We start from the raw sequence: 12,930 nt of genomic DNA, 5'->3' as shown, positions 1-12,930 counted from the left end.
GAGCTGCCTGTGAAGCAGCCGGGAGCTGGCAGTGGCATCGTGCGCTCAGCTAACCCAGAACGCCGGCCCTAAAAATAGCATGGCGAGGGAAAAAGGCTGCATTATTTATGCCATTGAGTGAGGAAGGAACGAAGGAAGGGAGGAGGAGACCCGAGCCCACCGGAGAGAGCAGCCCCCCGTGGCAGCCTGACCCAAATCCGACTGAAAAAAAACGCCTGGAGTCGGAAAGATGTTTCCACACATCTGGTGACGGCATCGGATTTGTGGTGATTCGGCTGCCAGCACTTCCAAAATTCTCATAAACCATCCCTGGAGGTTGGTGTTGGGCAGCCAGAATTCCATGGGGAAAAGTCAAATAAAGGAACAGCAGCACCAGGAAGGGAAATGGCACGAGCATGGGATGGTTTTGGCTGGGGGGGGAGGGTTTAAAATGGTCCAGTTCCACCTCTGCTGTGTGCAGGCACATCTCCTGCTAGATCAGGGTGCTCCAGCCTGGCTTTGGGCACTTCCAGGGATGGGCAGCCTGTGCCAGGGCCTCATCACCCTCCCAGGGAGGAATTTCTCCCCAAAATAAAGCATTYCAGGATGTGCAGCCCTTCCCAGCTCACAAAGGCCTCGCTGCAGCCAACGGGAGCTCCTCAAAACCCCCAAACTCGGGGATGTGGATCCCTAACTCCAGACATTATCCAAGCACCCAGGAATCTCCCACTCCTCCCCAGCAGGGGCTGATCCCTCCTGGCAGCTCCAGGGTGGGCAGCAGCAGAGCCAGACAGAGCCAGCAGCAGGGACCAGGCTCTGTTTTCACAGCTCTGGTGGCAGCAGACAGCAGATGGGAGAGTTCACGGGTTCCTCACGGCTCCAGCAGCACCAGGAGCACGGGGGCTGGAAATCCAGCAGTCCTGGTTCTCATCCTCGGGCTGAAAAACTCCATCCTCAGATCCTCAGAGGGGATTCTGTGCTTCCCCACTTCAGGGAGCAGTGTGGGATAAGGCTTGGAGCAGTCTGGGCTGGGGGAAGGAATCCCTGCCCATGGAAAAAAGAGTTTTTAGGTCCTTCCACCCCAAATTATTCTGGGATTTACTGGAGAGCTGCCATTGTCCATCCCTGCCCTTCACACCCGCAGGTTATTTCTTCCCAGCTCTGGAGCCACCCCCTGCCCCCGGTGCCTTCCCAAATTCCAGGGCTCGTGGCAGACACAGAAATCCCAGAGATTTCAGCAGAGCTGCACCATCCTATAAGCACCCAGCCAGCTGAATTCCAATTAAAACCTGGAAGCTGGCTSTTCCCCAAGTGTTATTTAAATGGAATCAATGAAATGCACGATCCCCACTGAGACCCACTTAAAACATCCAACATCTCTCGCTCCCACCTCGCCACAGGGAACATTTTGGGGGAAAAACCTTGCTTTTCCCAGGAGCCAAACCCCACATCCCCTGCAATCCCTCCCGCCGAGCTGCAGGAGCTCCAAGCAAAGCAGCTTCCAGTTGGAAATCTGCAAGCCCAAACAAACTTATTATAGAAACTGGAACAAATGGCACAATCAAAGGGAGAGGAGAAAAAAAAATATAAAAAAAAAAAAAAAGGAGGAGGAAAAAAGCCTTTGCATTTCAAGAGATTCATTATTTAGCTGCAAAAATCTCTCCCAGGCGCTCATTTTCCAGGAGCTGCTCCTTAAGTGGGGTTTTTGAACCGCTGGAAGAGCTCAGCAGCCAGGACACACCTGTGGCACCACTTGCAAGCCAAGCACATTTCCCTAATTAAAACATCCATTCAAGGAGGAGAAATTGGGCTTTTTTTTTAGGTTTTTTTTTTCTCCATGACTCAAACCCTTGCTGGGAGAGAACCCAGTAGGAAAAGTTCAATTGAAAGTCCTGGTGTGAACCTGGCAGGGAGAGCCCTGGGAAAAAGGGGGGATTGTGCTGAGCCCCTTGGGCTGGGAAGCTGCTGGTAAAGGCAATAAATGGGAGGCAAAATCCCAAATTTTCCTTACATCCATCCTGTTCTCCCACTCACTTCACCAGACATGAGTTTTCTGCCTTCCCAAAAGCTTTTTTTCTCCACTAGATATCATTTCTTTATCACATTTCTCACACATAACCAGCCCTCCAGCTCATCCCTCTGCCTTCCAAGGCTCCAGCAGCATCTTCCTCCCCTTTATCCCCATTTCCAAGTGCCCAGCCCTCTGTGAGACTTCAAAGAGCAGGGAATATCCTTCCAATTGATAAAATAGGGGGAAAAAATCCAGGAGTGGAGGAATTGGTGTTAAAATAGGGGGGAAAAATGCAGGAACCCACAAAATCTCCATCAGCACAAGCTGTCCCCTGGTCAGGATTTGGGATCTCAGGAGACATTCCTGCCTGTCTCTGCCCTGCTCTGAGCCCTGATTTTGTTTTCGTGCTGTCTGCACACAGAGGGATGAAGACCCCAGACTCCATCCCTGCCTCTGAGGTTAATGATTTAATCCCCCGGGATTCCCATCTGCTCCAGCATTATTCCTGTGTCATCCCAGCCTSGAGCAGCCAAATTAAAATGCGATCCCACTCTCGGAGCAAAGGCTGTGACCTCGGGGACACGGCCAAGCCACGGCATTTTGGGAGGTGACCAAAGGGTCATGGCCACAGGATCCAAGTATCACCTTCCCTGAGGKAGAGCCAGCTCCAGGCTCTCCAGAGAGAGAGAAAAACCTCTCTGAAACCTTGGGATGGTTTCAGATTTTCTCCTCAGTGCCAGGAGCGTGCTGGAGCTCATTAGRCAGCGGAGCAGCCTGGCTGGGTTATTGATGGCCCCCAATTAGAGATGCAGAACGGAGTCAATTAGTGCCTGCAGGTGCTCCCCTGGCATCTGGAAAACAGGATTCTCGATGGATTGCAGCTGGAGCAGCACCACTGTCACCAGAGTGCCACCAGAGTGTCACCAGAGTGCCACCAGAGCCACCACAGAGACCCCACAAGAACAGAGAGATGGGACAAGAACAGATCCATGGATAACCGCTCTTCTGACAGTGTCCAGCCCTGCATCCCTCATCCTGAAGGATGATCCTGACCACCCAGCAGCTCTAAAATCCAAAATCCATCAGCCCCAGCCCGACGTGCTCCTGCTGTGTCATGTTCAGGACGATTCCRGCTCCTCTCGTCCTTCTCTGCGCCACCAGACAACGGCCAGGCCAAAAAAAAAATAAAAATAAAATATCCCCCATGCACAAGATGTCCCCGTCCTCCAGCCCTCATCAGCATGGAGCTCACGTATCCCKCAGGATCCAGCCGCCCTCGGAGCTAAAAATACCCTTCCACGGGATTAATTTGAGCTGGGTTTGACACCGAGTCCGATTCCACAAACAACGGCTCGACGAGAGGCATCGATTTGTTCCCAAAACAAGGGGCCGGTGGGATGGAGGGTAAGGAAGGTGAGGGTGAAAAATTGGGAAGGATTTGAGGCATAAGGAGGTTCATGGGATTGAGGATTCCTCAAGAATTGGGTGTAAAGCTCAAATGAATCCCTCAAACACCTCCATTTATTGGGACAATTCCAAGGATTCACCACATATTCCCCCTTTGGAATCTCACTTCGTGTGAGCTTTTCCTTATATCGACCAAAAGCAGTGTTTTCATGGAAAAATAGAATGATTTGGGTTGGAAAAGACCTTAAAGCTCATCCCATTCCGTGCCATGGGTAGGGACAACTTCCACTATCCCAGGTTGCTCCAGCCTGGCCTTGCACCCTTCCAAGGTAGCCACATCTTTTCTGAGCGAGCTTTAAAGGATTTTTTTTTTTTTTCCTTTTACAGGAATAAAAAAAAATCCCAGAAAATCCCAGGAAAATGAGGCTTTCCAGGAGGTGGAAAGGAGGGCCAGCCACCGCCGCCGCCTCCCTGCCAGAGGCCAGCCTGGCAAACRCGGATTATTTTGTAATAGAAGCAGCTATCCTGGATAACATCCGAGCCGCCGATTCCGTACGAGAGCTGATCCAGCCGCTGTCCCACATTCCCGGGGCTGAACATCTGAACATCCTACAGCTCTTGTTGTGCAAAAGCCAACAAACACACAAAAGGGGCTGGCACGGCTCCCGCTACGCCTCCACACGGGAGGGGGGAATCAGCTGCGGCCGCACATCCGCCAGAATTCCCGGCTCTTCCCAGCCCCTCCGCCCGGCTTTTCATGAATGAGGATGAGCAAACCTCCTCCGGCTCGGCAAAGGAGGAAAGGGAAGAGTTGCTGCGGTCGGGAAACAGCTGCGTGTAATGAATCTCTCCCCTCCCCGACCCTGCTAAAGATGATTTACGGCTCATCCMGGGAGCGGAGCGCTGGAATGGAATTCTTACCGGGCTGCGAATGGGCAGCGCCGGGGGAATGSTGGTTGTAAGCGCTTCTCGGGAATGAATCAACGCCGCTCCGGGCTGCTTTCACCTGAGGGCTGCCAAAATAACGGGGGAGGGCAATGCCAAGCCCGGGAGGCAGCTCCAGTCTGCTGGAGCTGCACATCCATGGGGCAGGGAAAAGGGCTGCTGGAAAGGGAAAACCTGCCCAGGATGTTCACAGACCCCTCCTAGCCATGGRTTTCTAAATTCTGACTTTATTTCGAAAGAAATCTCCGACTTTGGARGGCACAGGCTGCAGCCAAAGGACCCCCATGGCAAACACACCCAATATTTAAGGGACAGCARAATGTCCCTGAGCTGTGAAAGGGAATTTGGCATTTCCTAAAGCAGTGGAGAGCGTGGCTCCTGCCTGGGCCTGAATGTTTTCCCTGCCAGGAAAACTAAAAATGAAGCAGTGGGTGCTTAAACCCAGCGAGAAGAAACTGCTCCTGTTTYAGGAGAACAGGAGTGATCCCTGACCAGGGGGATTGTGGAGATTTCCTCTGGAAACACCTCCAGCAGAGCAAGGGGACAGCTCAGAGTGGTTTCACCTGACACCTCTGTCCAGGCAGGAAAGGAGAGGAAACACGGGCACTTCCCACCCTCTGCACAGGCACTGGGATTGCCCACGGTGAAAAATGAGGAACCAGCAGCTGGTGCCAGCCCTGAGCATCACAGACAGCTCATTCCAGGGTGGGTTTGACCACCGGAATGGATCCCTCACCGCTCCAAGTGCATTCCCAGAACAGGACTAAACAACTCAGCGCTCAGGCTCAGCGCAGTGAGCTGTTCTTAAAGATCCCTTTCCCGCTGAAAAAAGAACCGGGATGAGAGCAGAACTGCTGGCTCCATCCCCGCCGTGGCACACACGGAGTGCCAGGGACACACGGAGTGCCAGCAGCACCCGGAGCCGGTCCCTCCCCTGCGCGCAGGTTCCTCCTGGCCCGGGCCCAAAGATCCCCCGCAGGCTCCTTTCGGGAGCGGCACCGCAGTGCAGAGGCTGCTGCCCAGGAAAGCAGCCAAGCAGAGCCTCCTCCCGCTGCCCCGGCGGGCTCGGGGTCCCTCTGTCCCCCCCTGTCCCCMCTGTCCCCWCTGTCCCCGCCGTACCCGATGCGCTCCTGCTCCATCTCCTCCATCTTCTCGGCGCGGGCGATCACCCGGTTGATGATTTCCTTCTCCTCATCCGTCAGCTCCTCGCCCTTGCGCTGCCGCTCGGGCTGCGCTGCCCAGCCTGCCGGGAGCCTGCGGGCACAGGGAGCGGGGATTCAGCCGCGGGGTATTCCCACAAAATGGGAATTGGCCGGGCACCACTTCCCAAACCCCAAACCCGCCCCGTCTCCCCATYCTCCAAACCCCATCCAGCCCGCACTGAGCCCCCACCCATGGTTGGGAGCTCTGATCTCCATTTTTAGGGGGTTTCATGTGGAAACATTGGTTTCACATGGACAAAAAGCTCCTTTTCAGAAATATTCCCATAATTTCCACGTTTCACCCGGCACCCTGGAACGCCAGCTCGGCCCGGCAGCCGCGGGACCGGGGCGGTGGCGCAGGAGTGGGCGGATTTTTTTTTTGGGAACATTTCGCCAAACACGGGAGTGTTTCTGTCTCGAACATCATTCCCAAAGTTCCTCGCTCCCAGCCTGGGCGTCAGGCAGCGCTAACCTGGTGACAGGGTAACGTCTGCCACTCAGGGAATGCAGAAAGCAAACATTCCTCACCTTCCTGCTCATCCAAAGGCCTTTCCTGGCTCTTTTCCCTTCTGGATTGAACAGACACACATGGTCTTGAACCTTTAAGTTCATTAAAACCCAGTGCAACACTTCCCAAACTTATTTTTTTTTACGTTTTTTGGTGTCCAAACCCAGCTTTTTCCTGTTCTCAGACCATCAAAGCAGCAGGAAAGGAGGAATAAATGGGAAAAAAAAATTTTAAAAAGCAAGGGAAATACTCACTGCTCCTTCTCGCTGCTGGAAAGCACAAGGAAAGAGAGGGAATAAGGATTAGGTGAGAGCAGGGCTGGGGAGGGCTCAGCCTGGCAGAGCCAGTGACCTCCCCACTTTGGGGTGATGGTCCCCAAATCCCCATCCCACCCCACAGACCCCACCCCTGTTCCCAAAGAGCCGCCCCAAACATCCAGGCACCAAACCCACACCCATCCAGGCTGGAGGTGTGCTCCAGGGTGTCACCTCGCAGGGTGACAGGACAGAGGGACAGAGCTCCTCAGCTCCAGGTCCCTGCACAGCCCCAACTTCGGGGGGTTTAGGAGCAAACACAGAAAAATATCCCCACGCAATGGCACTAAACCRATCCCTGGTGTCCCCAGGGGAAGAACCYSTGTCACTGCCCACCCTGGGGACTCTCACCTGGCTCGGAGGGACATGGTCCTGTCACTGGGGCACATCCACCGGTCAGAGGAGCCGCCCAGCACCGCATCGGTCATCGCCGGCCACCCCGGCGACGGATTTGGGGACAGCGGTGTCCGGGTGACAGTCACCAATCCAGCACAGCAGGGACGTCAATCACTCTGCTCCAAGGTGTCAGGGAAAGAGTGGAGCTTCCAGCCAGGCTGTAGGGGAAAAGCAACAAAAAAAAAATCCCTAAAAATCACCCCAAGAAAGGCTTTCGGAGGGTTTGGAGGAGGAATGACACTTGAGTGAATGTCTGGATTTTGGGACCCAGGAGCCTCCAGTCACCTCCTTCCCAGGAGAGAAGCACAGCTCAGCCTGGATGTAATTAATGAATCCCTGACCTCACATTAATTATGAGGCATCAGAGCTGGGAAGGAAGAGGGGGCTCCATTTCAGAGAAACGGCTACAAACGAGGAAATTTCCTCCATCCAAAGTCCAGCACATCTTGCTGTCCTTTCCCAAATCACATCCCCTCTAGGAAAATATTAAAAATAAAAATGAAAAAAAGAATTTTTAAAATCCTCCTTTTCCATTTTAGTTTGCTGAAGTTTTTGCCAAGATAAAATATACACCCAAAAAAAACTCAAAAAAAGCCCTAAAACCATCTGTGGAGCCCAAGCATGGACAACAAAGCTGCTCCCAGCCCGTGGATCATTCATCCTCCCATCCTGCTGCCATGGGATGATGCTGCCTCTGATTTCTCCCTGCCTGGAAGGGTTCTCCTCATCCCAGCAGATCCCAAAATCAGCATCCCAGAGCTGCCAGTGCATCCCAGCAGCACCAGAGCTCTGCCCAAACTGGAAAACGCTCCTTTGCAGAGCACACAGCAATTCCAGCCAAACTCCAGCAGAGAAATTTGGGAGTTTATACCGAGGAAAAGATGGAAAACGGGAACTTGCAAAACTACCAGGGATTGGGGAACAAAGACCCAACTTTCCAAAAAAACAGGGGAAAGCTACTCTGGAGTATTGCAGGGTTCTGTCATCACTCCCTGAGGAGCCAGTGGAAGCTCGAGGCTCACCTTGGCTTCACAGAAAACTTCAGGATGCAAAAAAAGTATTTTTGGAAAAGGAGGAGAAGTGAAGCACGCGGGTAATTAGTGCTCTGCTGGTTCGCAGAGCGCCTGTTCCCGTGCCAAACCAGACGGCTCCGATTAACAAGGTCACTTAACGAAGCAAATTGTTCATTTAAGTCCCCCCCACCGCCACCACCTCCACAATCCGCACTGCAGCAGCAAATTCCCGCTGGGAATGAAGAGTCCCGGCCCAGCCAGAGGGTCTGGGGTGGGCACAGACTGAGCGGTGGATTTTTGGTGGATAAGRGACTTGCCCAAGGTCGCTCAGAGCAGGAATGCCCACCCCAATCCTACATTTGGGGTGAAAATTCCTGATTTTTCCTAGCCGACAGGACAGGGTGATCATCAGCACTGGGGATCGGGGAGGAAAACTTCTCCCAGCTGGAATTTTCTGCAAACACCAGCGAGGCCGMGAGCGTTCCGCTCGGCTGCGGATGGAGCGGAGCCCGGGGACGGCTCCTGAAGGAATACACAATCCTCTTCTCCGCCTATAAATAATAGATTTGGAAAATCTACTTTGCATTACTTCCAGCAACTACCCCCGCTTGCCCTAATGCTTCCTCTGGCATTTTTAGCGCATGGGAAAGAATAAAATAACAGGTTAGGGTGGCTTTTCACCCCCCTGCCAAATCCCGGCTGCCGAGCAGAGGGGTGCGGCCATCCAAGCGGGAATCGATGGGATGCGGCAGTGTTTCCTTAATGAAATGGAAATATCCCGACCGAGGAGGGCGTCAAGGCCTTCCAGGGCTTGGCTGAGCCCGGAGGGTGGTGGCTCTGCTGCCCCGGTGTCAGCGGGGATGCTCGGAGCTGTCTGATCCCACCGAGGTTTTTCCGACGGATGCCGGCAGCTCCCGCCGGCGCCGGGGCGGCGCGTCCCGGGCAGAGCCAGGAATAGCAGTGAGGTCTTAATTTCTGGCCTTAAGGAAGGGCCACATGACTCCAATCACGCCGCTCCATTAGTTCTGTGCGACGGAGCCCGTGGATTTGATCGCGCCTTAATAAAGCGGGATCGAGCGCTTTCCGCGGATTTCTCTCCGCTTCCGACTCGCGGGCCCGTCTCCGGCACCCAAACCCTGGCAGGTGCGGGGTCAGCAGCCAGAAGGTCCTAAATGTGCTCCAGGAGCTGTGGGAGGGTTGGGATGGCAGCAGGATCCCCATGGAATGAGCCCATCCCGCCCCAAAGCGCCGGCGCTGCGGGACMGGAGCCACCACACCTGCACCGAGACCCCAGCACGGGGCAGCCACAACAGAGAAAAGGGAAAATTCCGTGTTTTCCAGGCTCCCAGGGCATGGATGAGGTTTTCCCGGTGAGCTCCAYGCTCGCCAGCCGATGCCTGCAGAGATTGTCTCCAGCAGCAGACACTGACACAGGCAACCTATTTCTCCCTCCAGCCTCCTGAGCTCTGCAATGCAGCTTTCTTAAATATTGAATAAGTCTGCTGCTCTCACCACCTGCCAGTGCCAATGATGAGGTAATTTTTCCATTGACAAAGCCCGATGCCATTAATCCGGGTGGAAAAAGGCGGATTTTGGGGGTCATCCACTCACCAGGAGCAGGGAGAAGCAGCCAGACCCCGACCAACCAACCCAAAGTCCTGCTCCGGTGCCAAGTGGGAGATTTTTGGGTGTCATGGCCAGATGGGAGGTTTGGAAGGTGAATGGATCCAAATTGCYCCTCTGGTGGGATGGTGGGGTTTGAAGGTTGGTGCTGGAGCGGGTTTGTGCTCCACAGCTGGAGAAGGGGATGGAAAAATAGGAGATGGGGTTCAAAAAATAGGGGATAGGGATGGGATTGCCCAATAGGGCTCCCCAGCAAGAAGAGGGGCACATTTTGGGGTGACAAGGACACACTGGGACCCCTTAGATGAGCAGTGTGAGGGGCAAATGCCAAAGTTGGGATGAGTCAGAATGGAAATATCTCCTCAGCACTCAGAACATCCTGAAACACCGAGTTTGGCCGGAAACTTCTCCCAGCTCCTGGGGAACCAATTCCCAAATCCATCAGGATCAGATCCTGCCCTGRTCCATGCCTGGCACCCAGGAAGGGCTGCAAATCTCAGGGACCCTGGCACAGAGCCCACATCCAGCTGTGCCCTGAGTATCTCCCGACATCCAGGCCTTTCCTTTCCCAGGAAAAGGAGTTTGCCCACCCCAAACCATTCCCTATGGCACCCTATAGGACCAGGCAGCAGGACCTCACTGTCCTCTGGCTCGGGGCAGGGTTTGGTACTGCTGGATTTACAACAGAGGGGGAAAAAAGGGGGGAAATATCCCAAAAAACATCTGCAGGAGCAGCTGTGAAACACTGCGAGGTGGTGACAGGGAGGGGCAGGAAGGCAGCCCGGCCCTGCAGGGTCCCACACGCCCAAAGTCCCTCCAATCCCGACATCCCGTCATTTGTCTCATCCCACGTGCAAATCCTTTTAGAAAGTTCGGGCAAAACTGGGCAAGCTGCCCGACGGATGGCGCTCAGGGAACAGCCCACGGCCCAGCCTTTCCTGTGAACGCAGGAAGGAGGGAGGCAGAGCTCGGCTGGCAGGAAGCGGCTGGGGCTGGAGCTGCTCCAGGACACCCGGACACATCAGGGACAGGGACAATCCCAGAGGGAGCAGCAGGTGACACTGTGGTGTGTGCTCCCACATCCTCCGACAGCTCGGGCAGGGATCGGAKCCGCGGCTGCAGAGTCCTGGGAATTTGGCTTTGGGGAAAGATCCAGAGTGGGCGAGACAGCCTTGGGGTGGCCACATCCTTCAGCCCCATAACCGAACCCTTACAGGGAACAGCAGCCCCACAACTTCCCCAGTCAATGACAATTTAATTMGACAATTAAAGCTCAATGTGATGGTCACAGTCCGCAGGTGACAGTGACAGAATAGAGACGGGAAAAGCAAAGCGATGCCTCCCCTGCCCTCCAGTTCAATCCCCTCCACGCAGCTGGGAGTGTTTGGGATCGCCGATTCCTTTTTCCGCTGCCTTTAAATCGCCACAACGTGCCGAGARCTGCCTTTATTCCACTCCCCCTGAATTCCCAGCTCCCCGTCATCCTCCTGACAAAGCTGCATCCCAAAGGCAGCTGAGCAGCAGCTCAGTCAATTTTATTTAAGCAGCACGTTGACATTTCCTCCAGCAGCTCCTTCCCAAACCAAACACCGTTAGGATGCTGTCACGAGGATTTACTCCCCTCGATTAATTACAGGAAAGACAATGGCAAAAAATAAATAAATAAATAAATAAACCGCTCCTGGGTGTATCCCACTCCCCCGGGGCTTCCGGAGGGGCAGCTCCGGGTGATGCCCGAGCCCACCCGGTGCTGCCCTCGCTCCTCAMGCCGTGCTGAGCTGCTCGGGAGCTGCTTAGCAACGGAATGATCCCTGCAGGGCTCCGGCACGGGGATCCGGCATCGCACCCTCGATGCCGAGGACGGGGAGCACGGCCAGAGCCTCCGGGAGCCCGTCAGGGACCCAGCGATGGGAAAAGGCTGGGAAGGACCAGCTGGGTGAGCTCAGAGGTGGCAGGTCCTGCTCGCTGCCAGGGGTGGGTGACAGTCCCCACAAGGGGGATGGGGCTGGGAAGGACCAGCTGGGTGAGCTCAGAGGTGGCAGGTCCTGCTCGCTGCCAGGGGTGGGTGACAGTCCCCACAAGGTGGCCCAGGGATGGTGGAGGGCCGCGTGTCACCCCAAAGGAGCAATCGTGGGGGCAGAGGAGCCACGCAGGGCCAGGCCCCCACACCAGGACCGCGGGGAGGGGTCCCGCTTGTAAGGGGTTCCCTTGGCACTGCAGAGTTACCGTCCCCGAGGGCCACGGGCAGCGAGGAGATCGCAGCCGCCAGTTCGGGGTCTGCACCAGCCCGGGAGATGCTGGGCTCGCAGATTCACCGCTTCTCTCCCTCCCAAAGCGCCATCAGTACCTGGTTTCACACAGCCAGACGTGCCCTCCATCACGGAGAGCCCCGTACCCACCTCCCAGGAGTAGAGAAGGGAATTGTGAACCTTTATAACCCAGCCTGGCGAGGGCTGGGGAATTCATCAGCCCGGCCTCGGGGAGCTGAAACCCCTCCCTTCCCAACCCTGGAACGCTCGGCTGGGACCACCCGGAGCGGTTCATTACTAYCAGCGCTAATTGGCAGTGACTGCAGTGCCGGCGTCACCGGGCTGCGGGCGGGAGGAGGGCACGGAGCCGGGGCCACCAGCGAGCTGTCACCGCGGTCACCGCCGCCAGCACGGCCCCGGGAGCTGCGGCGGGCACGGGGACCGGCTCAGGGCCACCTCCCGCGGAAAGTCCCTCCAAAGTCAGGCACAAAGCGGGGCCGAGCCCCCTCACCCTCCCGGAGCGCTTTCCCTCCCCTCGCCCTTTCCAAAGCCGGCAATATTTCACGCCACGCGTTCCACGCGGCCGCGGAGGCGCAGCGGAGCCCGCAKCGGGCTCCGGGTTCCACCCTGGCTGCGAAGGGCGCTCCGCACCAAAAATGTGCTTTTTCCACGCCAGAAGAGCCAGGGAAGCTCGCAGGGAATTCTGTGAAGGAGCGGGAAGAGGAGCTGGAGCCAGCGGCGAGCAGGGGAGGGGGTTTGCACCCAGCCGGCGGCTCCGGGCTGGGATTCGCTGGAATCCCACCCTGCAGGGGATGGCAAAAGGCTCCCACCGCATCGCCCGGCGGTGCCACAGCGCTGCCGTSCCCGAGGCTGCTGCGGGCGAGCAGCGCCCACCCGGCGCTCCCCTCCTGCGGGATGCCCGGCGCAGCGCCCACGGGATGCGACAGCAATTGCCGGCGCCGCTTRTGGGGCTCAGCCCCGCGGGCCCCGGGATGAGCCCACCCCATGGAATCCCTGAGRCAGACCTGAGTCAGCCCCCGAGCAGCAGCTGGCAGCTCGCTCCATCCCTCCCGGATGAATGATGCATCATCAAATAGAGCCCAGTGTCACAACATTACCAATATTTATTTTCGGGCTAAGCTGCAGCCTGGGCTTTTGATACCAGTAATTAAAGCAAATGGTTCATCTGTTCTCATCTCTGCATCCCCGGAGCCAACTGGCCGCGTTTGCAAGCCTTGTGTTGTCCTTTTTTTTTTTCAATTTTTTTTTTTTTTTTTAAATTT

The 12,930-nt window shown here is 55.8% G+C and overlaps 1 protein-coding gene across 1 annotated transcript in view; it reads right to left on the bottom strand.

Annotated features, from left to right (window-relative positions):
• Positions 1-6,874, bottom strand: part of RPH3A (rabphilin 3A) — a 21,100-nt gene extending 14,226 nt beyond the window's left edge. Inside the window, exons 1-2 of the mRNA XM_057378088.1 lie at positions 6,718-6,874; positions 5,462-5,596 (exon numbers count right to left, since the gene is read on the bottom strand). Coding sequence (XP_057234071.1) covers positions 5,462-5,596; positions 6,718-6,794 — 212 coding nt within the window. The 5' untranslated portion in view covers positions 6,795-6,874. The remainder of the gene's footprint in view (positions 1-5,461; positions 5,597-6,717) is intronic.
• Between the last annotated feature and the right edge of the window lie 6,056 nt (positions 6,875-12,930).

This window comes from Malurus melanocephalus, unplaced genomic scaffold (assembly GCF_030028575.1).
Source record: "Malurus melanocephalus ecotype Western Australia unplaced genomic scaffold, MMel_1.1 scaffold_340, whole genome shotgun sequence".
In the NCBI taxonomy this organism is placed as follows: Eukaryota; Metazoa; Chordata; class Aves; order Passeriformes; family Maluridae; genus Malurus; species Malurus melanocephalus.
The sequence above is the reverse complement of the archived record's forward strand: the minus strand, read 5'-3'. Positions and strand labels throughout refer to the sequence as shown.